General features: G+C 38.4%; 1 protein-coding gene across 1 annotated transcript in view; it reads right to left on the minus strand.

The window, feature by feature from the left end:
• Window positions 1–24,419, minus strand: part of LOC136875956 (protein brambleberry) — a 146,638-nt gene that overhangs the window by 19,734 nt on the left and 102,485 nt on the right. The window contains exons 7-10 of the mRNA XM_067149573.2: window positions 18,677–18,874; window positions 13,577–13,771; window positions 2,857–2,981; window positions 2,672–2,763 (exon numbers count right to left, since the gene is read on the minus strand). Of these exons, the coding sequence (XP_067005674.2) occupies window positions 2,672–2,763; window positions 2,857–2,981; window positions 13,577–13,771; window positions 18,677–18,874 (610 nt within the window). The remainder of the gene's footprint in view (window positions 1–2,671; window positions 2,764–2,856; window positions 2,982–13,576; window positions 13,772–18,676; window positions 18,875–24,419) is intronic.

Consider the following 24,419-nt stretch of genomic DNA (forward strand, 5'->3'; position numbering starts at 1 on the left):
TTTCTAATCCAGATATAGACTACCTGTCACACTACAAATATTCGCTACACTTCACTGTACCACTCAACACAAAATAAATTTCTAACTTTGATGTATTCACAAAGATCCGCGCGCACGCACACACAGTGCTGTCAATTGTGTACACTATTTTATTTACAAACTATATACATATGTTATATTCACATCAATAAACCACCATTTTGAACAGCTGCCTACTACGAAGAATCAGAAGAAGACTGAAACAGATGGATGTCAACCACCAACCCAACAAAACCAATTCACATACTTGACTTCAAACAATCGGTTAACACGACTTCCACACAAGTCTCATTAAAACAACTCAACTCTACCATCAAGACTGCCTCTTTATATACATTGCCTGGCCACGCTTCTAGAAGAATATGACACAACATATTTTCTCGTAAATTTGAGTCTCCAACAGTCTAGTTACAACATAAAGAATTTTCTGTAACTACCTAGTGTCAGAGATACGTTATTCTGGATATTACAGTGTGTTGCACAATGTTACTTTGGATTATACATCATATATACAGGTTATAATAAAGTTGGCAGGGAGGTCCCATATGGCTTCTCTTGTGGCTGTCATGACCTCTTCGGACGACTGAAATCTGCGCCCATGTAGGAGTGCTTTCAGGCGAGGAAAGAGAAAATAATTGCATGGTGCGAGATCAGGTGCGTACAGAGGGTGTGGAAAAACTGTCACCTGTTGCCTTGCAAGTTTCTCTTGGACAAGGACAGAGGGATGTACAGGGGCGTTGTTGTGGAGCAACAGATAATTCCTTGTACGCCAAAGCCCAGGTCGCTTATGGCAAATTGCATCATGTAAACGGCCTAGGATCTCCTTGTAGCGGGCTTTGTTTACCATTGCACCATCTGGGGGGAATTCCATGTGACGATTCCAATTGAATAAAAAACAACAGTTCCAGCATCACCTTGGCTTTTGACCTGTCTTGTGGTTTTTTCTGTCGTGGTGATGATGGCGTTTTACAGGTGGCGGATTGTCGTTTCAGTTGCGGATCGTAAAGGAAACACCATGTTTCGTCTCCAGTTATTATCCGTTTGAGAAACGTCGGATCATCGTTAGCACTACTGATGAGGTCACCACAAATTGCCATGAGATCATCACGACGGTCTTGCAACAAGATTCGTGGCACACTGTGCTGGGTAATACGAGACATGTTGAGGTCATCCATCAGAATTTTGTGGCAAGTACCATGGCTGACCCCTATTGCTGCTGCGAGATTGCCTACAGATTGGGAGCGGTTAGCACGCACCAACGTTGCAACTTCTTGTATCTTGTGTTCCGTTTGAATTGTTTGTGGCCGACCAGTATGCACATTATCTTCCAAACTGTCCCATCCCTGCACAAAACATTGGTGCCACCTAAACAACACTGCGACTCAATGCGTCCTCACCATAAACCTGCTGCATCATTTTGCGGTTTTGCCTAATTTCTGGCAGAACTTGATGTTTACTCGTTGCTCAAACTGTGACATGTCAACGTTCGACAGCCGCATTCAAATCACCATCACAACAACGACCGTACATCTGCTTCCAGTGCATGCACTCAACTGTCTCTTGCAGGGATGAGAGACTGACATGGTACCATACCACGGCGCCACCTATGCGCTATATTGCACCTATGCGCCATCATGCGGTCAGTCTCAGAACTTAATGACTGTACTACGTATATATACACACACAGCAGATGTTTCATGACATAACCTCACAAATAATATGATCATAATTATACCAAATACGGTTCGTACACAACTACATAAATAATACTAATACTAAACTGATGTAAACACTTCAGAGCCATACCTCAAAAGTCATAATAATTACAATAATAATAATAATAATAATAATCACAAAAATAATAATAATAATAATAATAATAATAATAATAATAATAATAATAATAATAATAATCAATATTTTCATTATTTACTCAGGGGTTAAAGACTATTGTATCCAAGTTATATTAGTCTATTACACTTGCATCAACTTCTGAATGGAATGCAAAATACAAGCACAAATAGACTCACTGTGTTATTCAGCAATCTTGCTGCTAAGCGGCAAGCAAAACTGAACATTCCTGAGGCTAACAGGTTGCTCCCCGAACGTGCAACTTATCCTGTGAAGTTCAGGAATTTAAGGGCTTTTCCCGTTATTCCGCAACTGTGGCGACGGATCTTACCCAAGTTAAAAATCATGTTTGTTTTACAAGGGATGACACAACATTTTCAGGGCTAGGAAAAATGTGATCGTACTAAACGGTAATAGTGAAAATTTGTGACGCGATAAGTGAGGAATTTTTATATAGATTTAATAGGATGATAATCAGGACTTTGAATTTACGACGTGCTAAGCGGGAAGACATGTTAATGAGGAATGCACTAACGAGGTTTCACTGTATATTCTTTTATTTATATTTAGTTAATCATAATGTTTGAAGTTAATTAATTCCAAAATTTAAATAATTATAAACCTGTTCACAGTTAGGAGGCATATCCACATCCGGACTGAATTACCATAGCCCTGAAGTAAATCTTGTGTGACTTACTGTCTGAACCAGCCTGGGAAGGGAACCTACGAACTTAAGGATATACATGTGGCGGGGTACAATGTACACAATGTATCTTATTACCTGCGAGATGGTGTTCTAGAAGGTGTTGGAAGACTGTGGTAGATGCGCTGTCTCAACGGGGTGACAGGAGAGTCCACAACAGTTTGAGCTTTCTGTAACACAAAGTACAAACAAGTACATATGAATACCCGGATGAGCTTCACAAAAGTATTTAAAGTTGGTTGTTGGATGAAGCTGGCAATTACCTCGGACTTGAAGTACTCTTCGTCACTGTCGCTGGAGTTATCCTCGTAGTCTGACACCTTGGAGCGACCAGAGACGGACCCACATGAAACAGAGGGCTTGCTAAACAACCAGGACTTCCACCACCCTATAGAAAGAGAAAGATTTAGAGAGGATATATCAGGAAAAAAAAAAAACAGACACTGTAAAGAAACTCTGATATTACAATCAGAACTACAATTTCCAACAAAAAACACCATCTCAGTGAGGTAAATGAATAATGTAAGTGCCTACATTGGTACAGTAAACGTCTGTTTCTCTGATTCAACTAAAGCAATAAAAAAAAGTTACCCTGAACGAAGCATACCTTTTTATGCTCCTGAAATAGGGTAAATCTCTTTACAATATAGTTTTTCATCTAACCAAATAAAATTGTTTAACTCTTATAAGCTCAGCGAGCCGATCTATCGGCTCGAGTGGTATTGCTTAAAACACTCAGGGTGCCGATCTATCGGCTTTGTGTTTGGATGGCTGTATAAGTACCTTAATGGACTCCCAGATGTCAGGAAAAAACATCAATAGTAGCTTTTCGATTTAGTTTAGACTTTTCTCGAGAGATAGAGACACTAAGCTCACCTGTTTGGAACAAATGAAGTTATCAAACCGCGTATGTTCACCGCATGGCGAGTTGAAGTGTGCTGCTTGCGAGTACAGTCTCATTTAAGCTTCAAAATACGTGTTTTCCTTCGCTTTATTGTTTCCATTTTAATAATAGATTATTGTTTATTATATTTTGTTTATATTCTACATTTATCAATGTTCTCAAGTGAATTTTAGTTTAACATTTCATGTTATTAGATTTTCGTGCCACGAGTAGGCCTAATTTTTTTACATGGCTGGGCCAAGTTCTAGGCTAAATAATTCCAATGTTTTAGATTATTTAGATGCTTTAGACGATGACAGTGATGTTATAGCCGATACTGATTCGTATTTCAGTCCTACTCATTGGCTGAATGATCAGCGTTGAGGCCTTCGGTTCAGAGGGCCCGGGTTTGATTCGCGGCCAGGTCAGGAATTTTAATCACCATTGATTAATTCTTCTGACCCGGGGCCTGGGTGTTTGTGTTTGTCCCAACACTTTCTTCTTCATATTCAGACTACAAACTACCACGGTAACACGCGATAGTGATTACCTCCCCCCATATAGGGTTGGCGTCAACACGGGCATCCGGCCATAAAACACAAGCCAAATCCACATGTGCGACACAGTTCGCACCCGCGACCCCACAGGTGCGGGAAAAGCTGTAGATAAAGAAGAAGAGTGATTCGGGTTTTACAGGTACTGATGACAGGAGAATGTTTTCCAAAACACAAATGCTGACTCCGGAAGGTACGTGTATAGTTCTTTACGTCAGGTGCTATAACTCATGAGTAAATACGAATACAAAAAACAAAATTATATCATGTTATACAGAATTAAATGCTCTTATTTTCAGAATGACTGAACAACAATATCACTAAAGAACATATTACTTTTTTAGTATTTGAAAACCGATTTTTATTTTTTGTAATATATTTTCAAATTTATTTTGTAGTAAAATATGCCATGAACAATTTTGGGATATTTTTTTCCTAAAACGATATTAAATAGTGTACTACTGTGATTTTTTTCAATTTTGTAACTGGGGATTTCTTTATATGGCAATTTTTTTTACATTTTAACATGCATAATCATGAAAAATGGCCTGTGTGTTTTGGGCTTGACTGGTGAAAATAGCCTGAGAGCAAAAGGGTTAAGCAACATATTTATTCTAAGGGCAAAAACAGATATGTAAAACACATGGATATTTAACTTAATTATTCTTCCTTAAACTCTTCAGGCTGCCAAACGTGACAAAAAATATAAATCAGTTCAATGATCTGAAAAATTGAATTAAAAAAAACAATTAATACAAGTATATACTGCTAATGATTTAAGATTAAAATAATGTTATTGGTTTTATGTCCCACTAACTGAATTTTTATGACATTTGGAGAAATCAAGTAGCCATCATTTTATCCCACAGTTTTTTTATGTGCATCTAATTATTGTAACCAGCCATTTGGGAATAGTTCCCCTTTGTTCTCAACATGAACCCAACAACCTCAATGGTTTCTAACTTATATTTTTCTGTGTTTTGGTCTGGCCACTCCAGTCTGCTACAGTAATAGAGTAGACTATACAGCCAGTGACTCTGCACAGAGGGTTGAACAGCAAGAAATAACTCGACCCCCAAGAGGACCAACGACTTCGGACAGATGAATTCTTTTAGGTGGGGTGTTTGTCCGTACAGTGTGGAAAATGACACTGGAATACATTAAGCAGCACCTGTCCCAAGGTTAGGGGCGGCAGCACAAGGAGTCTGTACTCCATGTTAGGATTTTTTTTGCTAGTGGCTTTACGTCGCACCGACACAGACATATCTTATGGCGACGATCGGATAGGAAAGGGGCTAGGAGTGGGAAGCGGCTGCGGCGTTCATTAAGGTATAGCCCCAGCATTTTCCTGGTGTGAAAATGGGAAACCACGGAAAACCATCTTCAGGGCTGCCAAAAGTCGGATTCAAACCCACTATCTCCCGGTGGCAAGCTCACAGCTGCGCGCACCTGACCACACGGCCAACTCGCCCAGTCATGTTAGGAGTAGGGATGGGACAAACAGTTACTTTCCAGTATCATGTTCCTGTGTATCCGTTACAGTGTAGTATTAGGTCGGAGTATTAGGATATAAAAGTAACATAATAAAAGTTGCATGTCAACTTTTGAGAGGAACAACCATTATACCTGCTGCCTCTTACAGCCCCTAACTGCATATCAGTAGGTACTTCCAAATAGCAATACTATACCTTCATCTCCCTTTCTTCTATCCCATTCTCCCTTTCGTCAGCTCTTTACATTCTTGACTATTCCTAAAAAATGTTTGCAGTGACCCATAAACACACCAAAAACTAATACCGTATTTTGAAACCTTCATTTGTAAAAATCACCATGATTGCTAGGTACTTCTGTGTATTCCTAGATGTCCAAGGATCTGTACTGAAACAGACACTTGGACCCGACATTACAAAATATGTTGATGAACGAGTGTCGTATACACTTCAGATCCTGCTGGAATAAGAGATGAGGAAACAGTCCTTCTATCAGGCAAGACGTAAGCAGAGTTTAGTCCAGAACTCTTTTCTTTTTTGTCTTTTTACGTCACACTGACACAGACTGATCTTATGGTGACGATGGGATGGGATAGGACAGGACTAGGATGGAAGCAACCGTGCCCTCAACTGAGGAACAGTCCCAGCCTTTGCTTGGTATCTACAAGGGAAACCATTGAAAACCATCTTTAGGGCTGCCGACAGTGGAGTTAGAACCCACCATCTCCTGAATACAAGCTAAGAGCTACGTGACACAAACTGTGTAGCCAACTCCCTCTGGAAATCCAGTATAAAAGTCTCCAAAACCTTCGTCTTCCGTCATAGGATGAAGGTTGGGAATATGCAGTAAACAACTGTGTAAGTGCCTTGTCCAGAGTTCTTTTCTCTATATCACACTTTTTTTCCTTTGTACTGGTAAACATTATGAAAACAGCTGTAGCTGTACTGCCTTGCAGATTCCAGTCGATGACAAAATTTCAGGAGGGGCAGATACACGTGATGGCACCTACGATGGCTTTTCAGGACCTGACACTTGAGTACCATGTACGTTAAAGAGAACTACATTAACCAGTTGATTGTTTAAGATTATTATTTTGTACCTTCTTACAATGCATTTCTAAGAAACCATTTTCCTGTAATTGAATTTTTGTCTACATCAATCCTATTGGGTCTTTAGCTCTCTGTCCACAATACGGCATGAAACACGAGATGAAATGAAATGAAATGGCGTATGGCTTTTAGTGCCGGGAGTGTCCGAGGACATGTTCGGCTCGCCAGGTGCAGGTCTTTCGATTTGACACCCGTAGGTGACCTGCGCGTCGTGATGAGGATGAAATGATGATGAAGACGACACATACACCCAGCCCCAGTGCCAGTGAAATTAACCAATGCTGGTTAAAATTCCCGACCCTGCCGGGAATCGAACCCGGGACCCTTGTGACCAAAGGCCAGCACGCTAACCATTTAGCTATGGAGCAAACACGAGATGCAAAGTGAGAAGACCACGCGTAACAGTTTTGAGGAGCTAAGCTTCTATATTTATCACCATCTATAAGTCTAATACAAAGCACTTCTAATTACTAAAGAATGTCTGTAACCGGCCAGCAAGTAACAGGGTAGAAATATAAGTACTGCCTCTAAAATGTTACAAAAAATTCACTCACGCCAGCACAGGAGTGCGCCCTTAAAACAAACTGCCATGATTCCTAATACCCGTCAGCCAATTAGAAACTCCTACCCTCCCCCTGGTTTCGCTCAGACAGTTACTTTTGTATTAGGGTCTTCGGTGGAACATAATATTTCTGGAACAGCTTACACTGATGGAATAGGATACAGTAGCATGTTACGATATGTGACTCCCATCTCTAGTTAGGAGCGGCCCCATCACCAGCTAGCGGCAGTTCTAAAATGCCTTCAGGAGTGGCCTCAGAAAATGCTTGATGGCGACACACTCTTCTTCAGGTACTACGGCAAGACAGGAAAGAAAACTGAAGGAAGGATACAGGCTGTTTTACAATGGAAGATAGGATACTGTAAATGGAGTACGAATATGTGGAGGAGGTGAAGAAGATCAAGGACAGTACGATCATAGAAAGGATACGGTTTCAGACAGGAACACGAGAATTGTCCCAAGTATATACTCCAAAAACTGGAAATAAAGAAGAGAATACAGAACAATTCCTTGAAGAAGTGGAGAAATACATAGAAGACAAGGAAGTAATTATAATGGGAGATCTGAATGCACAAGTGGGAAGAGAAGAGATTCTGGGGCCATATGGATATGTCAACAAGAATCAAGAAGGGGATATGTTAATGGACTTTTGCCAGAGGAATCAATTAATAATAGGAAACACATGTTTCAGGAAGAAAAATAGCCAGAATATTACCCAGGTATGGATGGGGGGGAGGCAGAAGAACGAGACGTTGATTGATTACATATTAGTGGAAAAAGGATATTGGAAAGATTTTATGGATTTTAATACCTAAGGAAGACTTTGGGGATTACAACAAAGCAGTGATAGCAAAGTTGAAAGTAGGCAAGGTCACAAAACTACAAGAAAAAAGAGAAAGAAAAATTAGGGTCTGGAGATTGAAGAAAAATGAGGATCAGGAAGAGTTTAGGCCAAAATTACAAAAACTGATACCAAGGACAGATATTACCATGTTGAACAGGAATGGAATAATTTTAAGAGTGCATCTGTAAGGTATGCAGAGGAAACATGTAGCAAAACATCAGGAAAGGTAAGAGAGAGAGAGAACATGGTGGAATGATAGAGTGAAAGATAAAATTACAAGAAAAGAAGAAACCTTGGAAGAAATGGTTAATACAAAAGACTGAAGAGAGTAGAGCCAGATACATGGAAGCAAAAAGAGTTTGCATTAAAATAGTAGCTAAAGTATGCAGCCAAGATATTTGAAGTGATGGACTTGCTCCAGTGATGTGCCAGCTATTGTCAAGTTAACAGGTTTAAAAGGCATAATATTCGACCGAACGGTATCCAAATTGCAACCGATAAGGAAGGGTAAAAAAGGCACACAAATTAATCAAGATAAAGTGGGCATAGTCACAAACTTACCAAGTTAAGTAAAAATAAGAAATAATAGATTCTGCACGAATCTTCAGCACAACATCATTTGAATCTATTATAAACATTATAATACAGTAAGACCAGCATTGTGATTCTGGAATCCATTTTGCCTCTCTGTGAAGTTCAAAGAAACAGTACCATTTAACAGACTTAAAAGGAGGTAGAAAAGTCAAAGGTATGAGAGGGGACAATATTGCCATCTTGTGACAGTATGATAAACTATCAAGTGGAAGATTGCCGATACAGAAAGAAAGCAAAGATCTCATAACATTAATTAAACATATGTGAAACTGAAAATAAATACAGACAGAGAAGCAGGAGAGTCTCACCAGTGATTGGTCTTTTTTTTAAATGTTTAATATGTGTAATGAGAATCAGATCTAAGTGCTTTTCTATTCTGCAGTTCTGGAATACATATTCTACTTCTTGACATGTTATTAATGGACATTAGTCACTTCCAGAGGTCAATCAAAAGTCTGTGGCCACAGTTTCTAACGAAGCTTGCTGGTGTGACTTCACCATACTTCAAAGACATAGAAAATTATGCATATTCGTGAAATTTAAGAATTTCTTTCCACAACTCCAACTTTACGTTTCTATAGGATCAGCAGAACACCTCAGCTCAATTTAAGTTTGGTCGATGATTTATGACGAGATGCTCTCCCTGCTGTTTTACACTAATCCTAGAGAGAGTCCCACACACTAGTCATCAGAATTCAATCAATCCCTCAAGTAAAATACTAAGAAAATTGTAACTAAAATTACTGTACTATGTAGATTTGCTGTGTTCTGGGGAAGGTTAATTTAATGAATACGTATTTTAAAAAAAGGGCAGCTCTGTGATGTAGGGGTAACGTGCCTCTCTCTAATCCAGCAGATGTTAATTCTTGTAAGGTTACACAGTAAGAGTATGATGCAAGTTTGGTTAATCTGAAGACAGGAGGATGGGTACATGTGATAGAAAATACCAAATCATCTGCCAAGCAATCAATGGTAGAAATGCCACTAAATGAAAACACGTAAAATTACGACAGTAAACTAGACAGCAGTTGAAGCTACACTATCGCCAATATTTACAAAGCATACTGGGCTTTTCCATGAGGGATCTGAGGATGGTAAAAAAGGGATAATATGAATTTGCAAATTCATCTAGCAGATCTAACAGAGCCAATAACAAGGAGGACAATGAATATTTTTAATATTACAGTATACACAAGTTAAATTTAAAAAGAAATAGAAGAACAATAATTCAAAAAATGTTCACAAAGAAAAAGAAATTACCATCATAACCGATCCATGTTATTGCCACACATTGAAAACATTACACTATGCCTCCAGAAAGACTAGTAGATTTTCCTTCCTTGATTTAAGAAAGCAGGGATAACTCAAACAATTACAGTCATCAATAGGAATGAATAAATAGATTACCAAAAAGCAGATAAAAGGAAAATTACATCCCTAATGAAAAGCCACTGTTGACATTGAAGTGACGACACTATGTAGTCCAATGCAGCCAAAGTACCAAACTATATACATAAAATAACATGTCCTGACTGACCGCTCCATCATTGCAGAGCCAAAACTACTGGACATAAAGAAATGAAATTTTAGGGATGCATTCATATTACAGTGTAGCTGATCACTAAAGAAGAATTCTTGGATATTCCATTGCTATGGGGGGTGAAAAAGGGGGATGAGTTTTTAAAATGAGTATATCTATACCTAAAAAGCTCTACAGTTTAAAGACGTGAAAATTAATATTGCGAATCTTCTTTAAAAATAAAGAAACACATACTTTTTGTTTAACAAAATCCACTTATTGGGGGAGAGGGAGGGAGAGAAGAAGGGGTTAAAATAAGTGAAAAATGGGTTGAATCCTTTTTATGAGGATACTTATCTCTCAAGAAACGAAGATGTTACACATGTGAAAATGGTATCTGGAATCTCCTTTAAAAAAGAAAAGCATATTTTTCTGTCTTTGGAAAATCCAATTAAGGAGGTGAAACCAATGTAAAAGCAGGGGAATTTTTAAAACGAGTGTATTTACAGTATATCTCAAAAACTTGACATGTTACAGATGTGAAAATTGGTATTTGGAATCTCCTTTAAAAATAAACAAACATGTCTTTTTTTTTGTTTTACGAAAAGCCACTTAACGGGGGTGAAAAGAAGTGATAAATGAGTTTAATTCTTTTTATAAGGATACTTATATCTAAAAACTGAAGATGTTACAGACATGAATATTGGTATTTGAAAACCTCTTTACAAATAAAGAAATGTGTTTTTTGTTTTTGGAAAATCCACTTAGGTGGTGGAAGGGGGGAAGGACTGAAAAGGGTTATTTTCTTTGGGGGGGAGGGACATATCTCAAAAACCGAAGATGTTACAGACGTGGAAATAGGTATTTGGAATCTCCTTTAAAAATTAAAAATTCATGTGTTGTGTTTTTTTTTAAACTCGAGAGAGGACTGTTTCTCACATGTACAATTCTATGTCACATGTTCCAGAGTTAGCTCTGCCAGTAGCCTAGTCAAAAGGCAAACCAGAAATGTGGTTTACAAAGAGGTTCTGGGGTAAAAAAAGGTCATCTTTTCCTAGTAATAAATAAAATTCCAAGCTCACAAAACAAAGGAGGAAATATACGAGGATTACTTATTCAAAGAAGCACTGACTGCATCGCAATGAGCATGACGGGTACATAGTTAGAAAGACGATTTAAGGAACCTGTATTTAAAAGAGTCCACAATGAAAGCCTAAGGAAAATAGGGGAAGAAAGATAAATTTCATAACTTAGGCCACTGGAGTATATGCTACTCCACTTGAAAATATTGGCAAACATAAGGTAGTGAAGCCACTTAATAAAATAAGAATAGACTGAAGAAGCAGTTTTAAAGTAGAAAGAAGATGCTGCTGGAATAGACAGAGAGTAGCAGGTACGTGTATGTATACCCAAATGGTGGTGGAAGGTAAGAATAACATTACATTCTGGACCGAGGGCTTGAAAGGAGTTCACTCGGTCTCACAAGACCAAATGAGGAGTTGCCTGATAAGAAAGGAGGTGGACCCAGTCAAGAAAGCTTAGATTCATTGACAAGGCAATTTTACACAACCTCAGCACAACTAAGTCGGTGAATGTTTAAAATGAAAAGTTATTGTAATTTTGTCTGTATACTTAAAAATTTTCCCTCATATTTTTTCTTTTTTTAAATCTCAGATTAGATATACAAAATTAGGTTCTGTTCAATTTTTGTCCGTCTATTTGTTACACGATGAGACAATGGCTCAACAGAATTTCTTGAAACTTTGTATTTCAGTTCAGGGATAGCTGGGTTGTGCAATAGACTACATATGATTTGATTGATATATAGTGATGTAGCAATATTAAGGGGACCAAAGCAGGAAATGTTATATTACTCAGTTAATATGATCTGTATTGAAAGGCTTTACATAATAAAAAGTTGGGCAAAATATAATTTCTGAACATTTAAGTTGCATGCATTTTTACCATACGAGGAATGATAATGGAGATATTCATGACTATTATATTTTTTCACAAACTTCCAAATATATCTGCAAATAATAGTAATAATAATACTGTGCATGACCAACACTGTAGAAACAGCAACTTTCAAGTCTCATACATTTTTACTGTATGAATTAAGATAAGAGATATTCACTAATTTAGATTATTATTGCCAAGTCCACATCAATAAGGCAACACAATTTTACCACCAGGTAAGACACCTGCTGTGGGATGAACAAATACCCATGAAAACAAAAATGACATTGCACAAGTCCTATTATACACCAATTCTTACATACAGTCTCGAAACCACAACACTGACCAATAGAGATAATTCCAAACTTCAGGCAGCTGAAATGAAATTCCTATGCACTATGATCCAGAAAACCAGGAAAGACAAGATTAGGAATGAGAAAATTAGACAAGAAGTAGGAATAGATGATTCTCTCCTCAATAAGATTCAGATATCAAGACTGAAGTGGTTTGGTCACATGAAGAGGATGCCAGTAAACAGAACTGCAAGGAAGGAATTTGACAGAAAGGTAGAAGGAAGACGACCCGTGGGAAGGCCACGAAGGAAATGGATAGATGGAGTTAAGAGCAATGTACTGCTGAGAGGTCATGATTGGGACAAGTTGGTGGAGGAAGAATGGTACAAGGACAGGATGAGATGGAGGAGGCTCATATACCACACCCGGGAAACTGGAGATGGTTTAGGATGATGATGATGATGATTGCCAAGTCCACAAAAGGCGAGCATTATTGACACGGAAATACATTTCAGTCGTCATGATAACAAACTAGCTAGTGGGTGGTAGTTGTGTTGGCTTTTATAAGGTGCAAAACTCTGAGGTCATGAACCCCTATTGATTAGGAAGATACTGAAGACAACAACTGAAATGAGAAGAAAAACGGAATCATAAAAGGAGAAATTCTAGTTCTCAAATGCCCTACTATTACCAAGCTGGAATAAAAAAAGTGTTTCAAGCTCCTAAAACTTATCAACAATAACATTACACTAGCTAACTGTTGTTAGTACAGACACGCTCTGTCTCTTCTGCCAACACTGAACTCGGTTAGGTGACGTTATGGGTAGAAACACAAACTTGCATTACTGTTGCATGTATCAAAACTAACCCATCAATGACGAGAATATAATAGCTTTCCATGTAAGACTATAAATCCCATGGCTTAATATCACAAGCTACATAAAATTTGGATTCTTGTCCACCTCTCTCACACATCTTAATGGTTTACAGTTTCAAGCATAGCTGATATGAAGAAAACAAAAAGAAAGTCATTTACAATATGAATTGTAAGCTATGGAAATTAGGAAACAATGGTGATGGGAAAGAAGTATGTGACTGTGAGACTGGCATGACTTCTCCCACTTTAGAATATTACAAATTACATTTATTTAATTACAAAGCAACACAATACTCACTTGTACATGCAATCCAGGCCTCCCTCACAGTCTTCCAACATAAGTTCAGACGAGATTTTAGAGACAAATGCACTGGTGATGAAGGTACTACAGTGTGTGGAGTAAAGCCATTAACTACCAGTTGTGGACGAAACTCATACCCCAACTTCCTCCAAGCAACCCAGTAAGCATAGATGTGGAGAAACAGCCAGTGAACTGGAACAGATAACACAATCACAATTATTTATAATAATGTTATTGGCTTTATGGTTTTTGGAGTATAATTATTATAACATACTATACTCTGTTTAGCTTTACTTCATAGTAGCCTCTAAAACTTTACTCCTCAACAGTCTCAGGATTGAGAGCCCCAGAAGGTATTACAAGCACTCACATCTCCCGGCAAGAGGAAAGGAGACAGCACCTGAATAATAAGATCTAGTTCTTGAAGGTGAAGACTGTAGTATGGTAGGATGTAAATTTTCTATTATTATGATCTGACCTTTATAACTCCTCAACTAATATTTCAGCACTGCCTGATGGTTATGGGTAGAAACATAGATATCCAACTAGTTTTAACACAATGATGACAGGTTACGTTAATTAACATAGTTTTGTATTGGTACGCGGACAACCGGCTATGGAAATTAACGTTTTCTCACAGTGCTTCATTCTTGTATAATTTTCTCCTCTCTGCTGTCAAACTACTATGTGTTGTTTACAAACTAAAATCTTCGTTGACCGTAATTAAGATAGAAATATTCTTTTCTTGACAGTGCTTGCGGTACAGGAAGTGGCAGCAGAGGCAGCTTGAATGATAATGAAATATTGGGAGAATTGCATGCTGATAGTTTACCGGATGTGGGACCGTCAACATCAAAATATAAGCGAAGAACTGGAAGATCGATATCCAATTCAGACTAGTCTGTTGACAATAATATGAGTGAAGATGACAATGATAGTAGTAACATTAACCCATAAATGGCGAGGTGGTGGCTGCAAGTACCCCAGCCAGTGCGAAAGAAGGAGCCTGCGCCAGAGGAATGCGTGAAATGTCTGATGCTTGCTTGTACCTCTGGAGAAGTCAGTTGCTCTGCGAATGTTGCCTGAAGTAATCAGTGCTTAGTTATTGTTATTTTTCCGGCATGTGGGGTATTATCAATCCCCAGCTCATGAGTTACGTGGTTTTTACCCTGACATTTTTAAAATGTTCCAGTGAATTATGGCAGCTTCAAGGAATTTTGTTAGAAGAAATGACCCAGGGTTAGCGCAGTGGGCCAGGGACATCCTTGACAATGAAAAGAGTGAGTTTAATGGTAAAGAAGGAGACAGTGCTGAGCCTGATTTTCAAAGTCAACATGATAGTGCATCAGAACAAAGCCTCTCTGATGATGAACATGTTCCTCAAGGGATTCATGTACCTGAGACATCACATTCACAGACAGTCATATCCCTGTCAAATGTAGTAAGCACATCATATGAAGAGGAAAAAGAACCCACACCGAACAAGAGAAATAGAAGACGAGAAGAAATTTGCAAAGCCAACACAAGCTGTTCTACGACTTTCAAAACCCATTGGTGGGACAAACCAGAACGTGACATCAGTGACATCAGATAAAGGGTTTTCGTCCATCGAGCTGGTTACAGAATTAAACAAAAATGGGCTCGCATATGTGGGAACATTAAGCAAAAACAAGAGAGAGGTACCAGCAGCTTTCCTCCATGCACAAGGCAAAAAAAAAAAAGTACAGCTTTTACAGCTTCACAGAAGACATGACTTTGGTGTCATTTGTGCCTAAGAAGAATAAGGCTGTCCTACTTGCATCGTCAATGCATCACAGGAAGAGTAAAGATGCCATTACAGAGAAAACAGAAGGTATTGTGTTCTATAATGAAACAAAGGGAGGTGTAGATGCTCTAGATGAAAAATGTACAGTGTACTCTACAAGTCGGCGTATCAATTGGTGGCCGCTTGCTATCTTCTTCACCATCCTCTCAATATCAGCCTAGTCAATGCATTTGTGCTCTTCTCAACTTTCCCAGGAAGTCCAGTGCAGAGCAGAATGGAGTTTGTGAAGTCACTCGCTAAGGAACTTGTGCAGCCAGCACTGCGCACTAGACTTCAGCATGACCCCTATCTCATGAGTTGTGGTTTACCATATGTCTGATCTTGGGAGAACCTCTACCTTTTCCACAATGCCAGGACAATGGGGGTCAATTGAAGAGACGTGGTATCTGCCCAAGGCAAAGTGATCGCAAAAACAAAGTTCTTTGTGCTCACTGCACGGTGCCCATCTGTGCACAGTGTACGATTCGCATCTGTGAAAACTGCACTAAATGAAGCTTGGAATAAACTGATTTACAGTTGAAATTTCGTTGCAATTTTCACCTATGTTGTTCTTTTCTGGTTAATACAAATAACATGTGAACTAAACAATTTCATTGGATATAGTGTTATTTTTTAGTTATTCTTCTTGGATTTTTGTGCATTCTGTATAACAAATAAAAGTATTTGATTACATTATTTAAAAGATTTATTTTGTTATCTGTGCACTAAAAAAATAGTTTCTAGGTTGGGATATGTATAATTCCCACCTCACCAACTACATGACTATAGAAATACCTCACCAGGTACAGGTTATGGTAGATGGATGGGCAAATAAGGATGAAAATAGAAACCTAGAACTGTTTACAGGTTTTACTGGACCTACTTATATGGCCAATAATCTCAAGAGTATGCCGGAGGTAGTAGATTGTTTCCTTGGCAATGACTTTCAGTTTGCTGTGGAACAATCAAATTTCTATTATGAACAAAATTCTGGGAGATATAAAACCACCCACAAATCCCTGAAATGGAAAAATATAAACGTGGTGGAAATGTTCTTGGCTCTAATAATTCCAATGGGTCAAGTTAGGGAGGATATTACAAGGAACTAGAACAAATAAATTGATGCGGACGCCTGGTTTTGCTGAAGTCATGAGCCAAAATCATTTTGAACAGATCTGGAATTTTTTGCATTTTAACAGTAATCTGTCTGGTGATCATGACAGACTCTACAAAATAAGGCCTATTTTGGACCATTTAATGACTAAGTTTCAATCCTATAAACCTATGCAGAAGCTTTCTCTTGCCGAATCCATGATCCCATGGTGTGGCAGGCTTAGATTTAGGACTACAATCCTGGAAAACTGGAAAACTTACCAGATATGGTATGTGAGACTACTACAGGATATATTTGAAACACAGAGATTTATACTGGAGAAGGCAAGAGATTAGAGGAAATCATATTTTCGGTTTTGGAACCTTATCTTGACTTATGGCACCATGAATACCAAGATACCTATTACAATAGCAGAGAAATTGCAGAAAACATTCCCCAGAGGAAAATTAGAGTGCGTGGGGCTATTCGGGTGAATAGAGGAGCACTCTGTGTAGCCACTGTAAACCCTGGACTCCTGCTGCTTTAATCATGTCCGTGCTGACTTCATCAATTCCTGGGGATTTCCCTTGCGGCATACTATGATATCAAATAACAAAGTTTCAGATGTTGAAAAAAAAAGGAACATTGTCAAAAATTAGGAAGTAAATACCAGTACAGCTGACTTTTTTTGTGGTGCCATAGTAGTATATAGGTTTTTCTATAGCTCGAATTTTTGATAACTTTCAGCCTCCACAGACACTTTCAGTTAGTGAAGTTCGACTGTATTTTATACAGATTTAATAGGATGAGAATTCGGACATCAAATTTAAGACGAGCTAAGCAGAAAATGTGTTAATGAGGAACACACTAACGAAGTTTCACTCTACTTTGTTTGCATGTGAAATGTTCCTAAACTGGGGTTTGTTCTACATGGAGTTATGTTAATATTAACAATGAAGATGACGCAGATGATACTTTGAAAACAAGGGATTCTAAAAGGTATTCCAATTTGTGTTACAGCAGATAAACTGAAAATGTGATTATTTAACATCTTAGCATAAAAGACCAAGTATACTCAGGATTTTATATATTTATATAAAATAAAAACCCGAGTATACTCGGGAATGTAGCTCACTGATCAGTACCTATGTCATTCAAAGACCCGAATATACTTGTTTCTTGTTGTTTTTCAGTATTTCCGCCAGATATTTATAAAATTATTACTTCAGATTCCTATTTTTGCCAAAAGATGTCTCTGACACAACTGTAGTGGATGTCTGTGACTCAGGTGGCTCGTTTTCGCGGCTATTCCGTATTTATTGCTATATAAGCGTATTTTGTCTGTTAGGCGAAAATGGAGAGTGAAGAAGAGTCTGACACTGAGTTTAGTGAGTCTGATAGTTCTGTGTGCGCAATGCTAGAGGGAAGAAGGCACGAAGAGAATCCAGGTACATGTGTAAGGAGTGAGATGTAGCATTTTGTGTTGATCATTGTTTTAGGACATTTCAAACAGCCACACACATATGAACAATGTTTTTCTTGCACAGTATTGAGTGCCATGTTATCTTACTTGCCATCTGTTTAGTGCTGTGTTATTTATTTTACATGTAAGTTAAAAATATGAACCCAAAAAAATATCACGAGTATACTCGCAATTTTAAAATAGGAACTTTTCAGCAGCTTATATTTCATTGTTAAGTTTGCAAAATTTACTTGCATTGTTACCACTGCCACTGTTTTTTCAATAAAGAGTCCATTTTAACAATAAAAAATTAGGTAAAACAGAATCACAATTTTGTAAATAACTGCTATGTTAAAAGGTTAAAACGGTTACGCTTGCACTTTGAGAGACCTATATACCATGTTGTGAATTGTATGCATATGTAAAGTGCAGGCCACTGTTTACTTTGAATTGAGAGGCATTATAAAAAATCCAACTACCTCTGCTATGTTTGAATCCACTGATCCACAGAGGGAGCTAAATGACGGATTATGATAGAAGAATGAGAAGAGTCAAGCTTAAGGCTTTTCCAATGATCCTACTTCCATGACGTTTTAGGCTATGGTACAATTGAGATTGAATCTCCCAACATTTCCTTCACTATGTACAATACCTGGCATTTTCAACACTGTGTTATCTCCAAAGAAAAATGAAGTCTCTAACTGAAGAAATACTTTTGAATATTCTCCTTATACATACCTGTTGCTATAGTGATAATGACAATAGTCATATGGGTGAAACATAGAGCAGCATCTCTGCCCTGATTGTAGATTACAGCCAAGTTGAGAGGCACAATAGAAATCAGGGCAAACTTGGTGACTGTGGATGCTTGTAGAAATGCAGTAGCTACCATCCCAATCAACAAGTACAGAGCGTGAAGTACAAACATGTAGATACCTATAAAAATTAAATTTCATTTATAATTTTTGATGGATTTTAACAAGCAAGTCAACACAGAACATACACAACAACAATGTTAGAAAATTAAGCTATTAAAATGAAATTATGATTACCATGAAAAATAAAAATGAGTGAAAGCAGATTTTCCAAGCCCAGAAAATCATGTGTCTAACTTCCCTTCATTCCAGTAATCTACTGAAGTTGAAATAATGTAACAATCTGTCTTAACTGGGTGAGTTAGCCGTGTAGTTAGAGTATGCAGCTGTGAGCTTGCATCCGGGAGATAGTGAGTACGAACCCCACTGTCGGCAGCCCTGAAGACAGTTTTCCATGGTTTCCGATTTTCACACCAGGCAAATGCTGGGAGGCTGTACTTTAAAGCCATGGATGCTTCCTTCCCACTCCAAGGCCTTTCCTATCCCATAGTCGCCATAAGACCTATCTGTGTCGGTGCGACGTAAAGTAAAATTGTAAAAATAAAAAATAAAATAATAATCTGTCTTCAATTTCAATGTACTATATAAAATATACCTGCAAACAAGTATAAGTGACTGAAAGGAACAACTGAGTGACAAATCAAGTCATAAATAGAAAATATCAACAGGAAGAAATTACAGGACATACATAATGGCATGCCAGCATTGGAAGAGGGAGATCAGAAAACAACACGACGACAAACATGAAAGAAAAAAAAGGATAAGTACAATCTCAACCTGAATTCATCTTTATTTATCTGTCTCTCCCTTTCTTCTGAGTTCATCTGGCTCTTATTATTCCACACTTCCCACAGTGACTGCTGAAACCTACTCTCCTCACAAGACTGGGAAACAGAAACAAGCTTACCGAGGACTGAGAAAATATGGTTGAAGAAGAATTGGGATTGATAAGGAAAGATGATGTGCAGGCTGTCCTTCACCTGTTAAGTTGGTCTCTTTTTCTATTCCTCCCTCTGATCTGTCATTATTTTTATCCTAAAATGTGTTGCTATTTATGTTTCTGTATTTCTATATATGACTATTCATTTCTTTATTCCTTGCCATTACTTATACTGACCAGTTGGGTTCTTCTTCTCATGTCTCATGAATACAAAATATTGGCTTTTTTAAATATTAAGGCTGGTTGTCACCTGATGTCAATGCCACAGTCTTCCAGGAGGTCCTGAGTGCTGTCGTTCACAGTAAATGGTATGCAGTAAAACCTCGTTAATTCGAAGTCGTTGGGACTCACAAACTGGACTTCAAATTATGTGATTTCGAATTAACCGCCAATTCGTAATTCAAAGTGCCAACCCTTGCCACTATACAAAATATTCTTAGTATTTTAGTATTTATTGAACATAACAGGCGAATTAGCCCTGATACATGTTCACAAGGACAACTAACAACAAAAGAATAGAAGAAAATTACAAGATTCCTCGGCATGCCATGAGGTTCATTGGATATCCCGGAAACGTGACACTCCCAAGGGAGGGTCACCACAGCAGTCATCCTCAGTCCCTCATGCCACGTCCATCGTCTCCACTTAATATTAAGGAACAAAATGAATGAACAATAAGGGATAATAAAATAAAAGCAAGAAATAGTATTAAAGACAATCTACTGATACTGTCCGGCTGTGTCATCACCCCTGGTGAGAAGAAGCCGCCCTTCCGATGATGACACGACCGGCCCTATCCATGAGGCCCTAAGAAAGACCCCAACAACTTTACCAGATGACAGTGCGTTTCTCTCACCATTCCATTGCGGCCGGCCATGTGAAGCTGAAGCCGCTCTCCTCCCATATCCCGCCTCTCGCATTTCTCCCTATTTTAACATATTTGGGGTGGGCCTGTCCCACCCCATTATCTTACGGTTACCGTATGTCCTGTTCTCCCTTGCCCATCACTCCTTACTATCTCCTACTATGTGAGAATAATGAGGGGAAAAAAATGCACATGCCCAAATGTCCTGCTGCTAGCTTCCTGCAAAAATAATAAGGTTACAGTAATATTATAAAATATTAAACAAGAACCTACCTACAAAACAACTAATCTAGCCCTAACCTTGACCTTGCATTCAGCACATGACCGTCACAACAGATAGTTCTGCAAAAAAAAAAAAAAAAAAAAAAAAGCTGACATTACGTTACAACAGATTCAGCTCCAGTCCTTGTATGCACAGTTGCTTACTTTGCAATCCTTGTTCCTTAACCTACTTATCCTGGATTTAAAGTACACCAAATGACAACAATCCCACACTGACTTGCAATCTCTCAATTGATAAGGCCTCTACCTTTCGTACATACCATATTATTTACATACTCAATTACTTCGCAATCTGAATGCCCACCACTGTCACTCGGTCTTACTTCACCTCCAGGCTCGAATTCTACATCCTTCACTATGTATACATCACCAGCACTTCACTTACTGCTGAAATTACCTAACAAACTCAAACCACTGGATACTGTTATACAAGATCCCCATAAACATCATAAACATCCGCCCACATTCCAAACACTTACCCCCTTATTCCCTCCAAGCTATACTCACCACTATCGCCATATGAAACTCCTTCTTCCATTTTTCTCACACATGCATTTTTAACCGCACGTAAGTACCTGTTCAATTGTCCTCCGTCTTCCCATTCCTTAATAATCCACCTTATAATACTCCGCTCGTCCCCTATTCCTAACATTTTCCGATGTTTGGCACTCAAAAGACTATTTCTGATCTTATTTGTTTCTTCACAATTACCTAATAAGTTAAAATGGTTGTTCTCTGCTCCACAAAGTATACATACTGACTTGTCTCTACCTTTTAACCATCCCATATTTTTATGAAGCCCCATTATCTACCACATCAACCCTCTCCTGTTTAACCTCTCAAGGTATCTAATATTTATCCCCGTTACTTCTTCTACTTTATTAACAACATTAAGAGAACTTCTTACTCTACTTTCAACCAAGAATTTCTGCCTATACATGTCTTTAATTCTCCTTGACAGCACCTTATCCTTCTAGCTTCTGTCTTCGTCCACACCTCTTCCCATATGTACCCCAAACCTATCATCTCCAAATATCCCTTAATTTTTTCTAGCCAGCCTCCCTTATACATGCTCTTCTGTTGTTGTTCATACGCGGCCTGTAATACCCTCCCCCTTTCCTGTCTTTTTAAATTCATCCCATATCTAACTATTCTTTTCACACACTCAGATTCCAAATCCTCCCCACACATTAATTCCGCCCCTGCATTAGCTGTGCACAGTATAAATTTACTCATTCAGAACAAATATTTCAGATTCCCTATGGGAATCAACATCTATATCAGTATCCAGTATTCGGGAGATAGTAGGTTCGAACCCCACTGTCGGCAGCCCTGAAGATGGTTTTCCATTTTCACACCAGGCAAATGTTGGGGCTGTACCTTAATTAAGGCCACGGCCGCTTCCTTCCCACTCCTAGCCCTTTCCTATTCCATCGTCGCCATAAGACCTATCTGTGTCAGTGCGACGTAAAACAACTAGCAAAAAAAAAAAAAAAAAAAAAAAAAAAAAAAAAAAAAAAAAAAAAAAAAAAACCTCAAGGTTTTATAACTGGTACCCGGATATTTAACTAGCAAGTTTTTGACTGAGGCTAGGACTGCCAAATCTCTGCTTTTCGCCCTACTAATCTGATCGTTCCAAGTTCCTTTACTGTTAATAATGACTCTTAAATATTCCAACTTCCTTACTTGTTCCAACCTTTCTCCCTGCAGGACCCATTTCCTGTCCTCGCCTCTTCCTTTGTTTACCTGGGCTACTAGCATTTTAGATTTATTCCCATTAATTCTAAAGTCCCATTTCTTCGCGAAAAGCGACACTGCATTTAAAGCTCTCTGCATTCCCCCTGAAGTTAGAGTCATCAATATCACATCATCAGCAAAAATCAATCCCGCTACCTCCAACCCATTAATTACTGGCACAGCCCAATTACTAGCCCCATGCCCATCCAAGATATCGTTAATAAATAAAATAAACAATATTGGCGATAATTATAGAAAATATTCTAAGGCCCGTTCCTCCATGCAGTTAACACATTGAAGACGATGTCACCCCATGTGGGGTGACGGACCCTCATACAAAATAGAGTATGTCACCCCTCAGGGGGTGACACAGCAGTGTGTCTAGGCCTCTCAACTTTAGGCTGTCGCACAAAACTAGCGCTACCATTCGCTGTTGTATTGCATTGCTTGTTCACGTAAGGTGTTCATAGAGTGCAGCGCAGTGCCCATTCCTTTCTCAGCACGCTGTGCATTGCGCAACAGACAGTGGAATTTCTCTGACATAAGCAACCATCAGAATTAAATTATTAATAGCAAGGAAAGTAATGTGGATAGGAGTCTATTATTGCTTTATTCTTACATACTGGTTGAGATTTAGCACTCAGATGAAATTGTAAACCGGGGCTACGTGTGAATAAAAAAAAAATGTTACTGCAAACCTGAGAATGTTCCCCAGTAATTGTCACTGGCTGACAATTTGGTTGAATCATTGCCCGATGCAGCACTGGAATCTTTGCTAGTGTCCTCACTACACAAACTACTGTCGAATTCTGACTCGGAAAAGGTAGCATCACATTGCAAATCCTAGATATCAACATCTCTTGATTCAACACTCGAACCCTTTTCAAGTTGTTCTTCTATCTCTCTATCGGTAATCATGGCTTACTCAACATAGAAACACATAACATGAATTAAATTCTTGTCACAAAACTGTAAATTACAAGGAACTCGTTGAAAGGCGCGTAAATCAAGAGCTCACAGTACAGAGCACAGTGTTCCACAACAACAAAGGTAAAAAGGCCATCACCCCTGTAGGGGTGACATGCGCTTTCTCTGTTGCATAGTCAACCTAATAACCATATGTCACCCCAATGGGGGGACACAAAAATAGTAACTTTGAACATAAAATATGTCTTTGATTATCATCTATGGATGAAATTACGAACATCCGTAGCCCACAACAACCCGAAAAATTTATACTGCATTTCAGCAGTTTACCACGAAAAAAGCAAACATACACGTCGACGCTAAAGTGTTAACCTTGATTCACACTTCAAACTTTTCAAATGCCACGAAAAAACAAGCTATTTCCAAAATGCATCCAAGAAGGTGCATTTACAGTATTCAAATAGTCAACCTAATAACCATATGTCACCCCAATGGGGGGACACAAAAATAGTAACTTTGAACATAAAATATGCCTTTGATTATCATCTATGGATGAAATTACGAACATCCGTAGCCCACAACAACCCGAAAAATTTATACTGCATTTCAGCAGTTTACCACGAAAAAAGCAAACATACACGTCGACGCTAAAGTGTTAACCTTGATTCACACTTCAAACTTTTCAAATGCCACGAAAAAACAAGCTATTTCCAAAATGCATCCAAGAAGGTGCATTTACAGTATTCAAATAGTCAACCTAATAACCATATGTCACCCCAATGGGGGGACACAAAAATAGTAACAATAGGCAATAGGCAATATAGGCAATATCAAAACAGTCACTATTCGGTGGAC

Source organism: Anabrus simplex, chromosome 6, assembly GCF_040414725.1.
Source record: "Anabrus simplex isolate iqAnaSimp1 chromosome 6, ASM4041472v1, whole genome shotgun sequence".
NCBI classification, from domain to species: domain Eukaryota; kingdom Metazoa; phylum Arthropoda; class Insecta; order Orthoptera; family Tettigoniidae; genus Anabrus; species Anabrus simplex.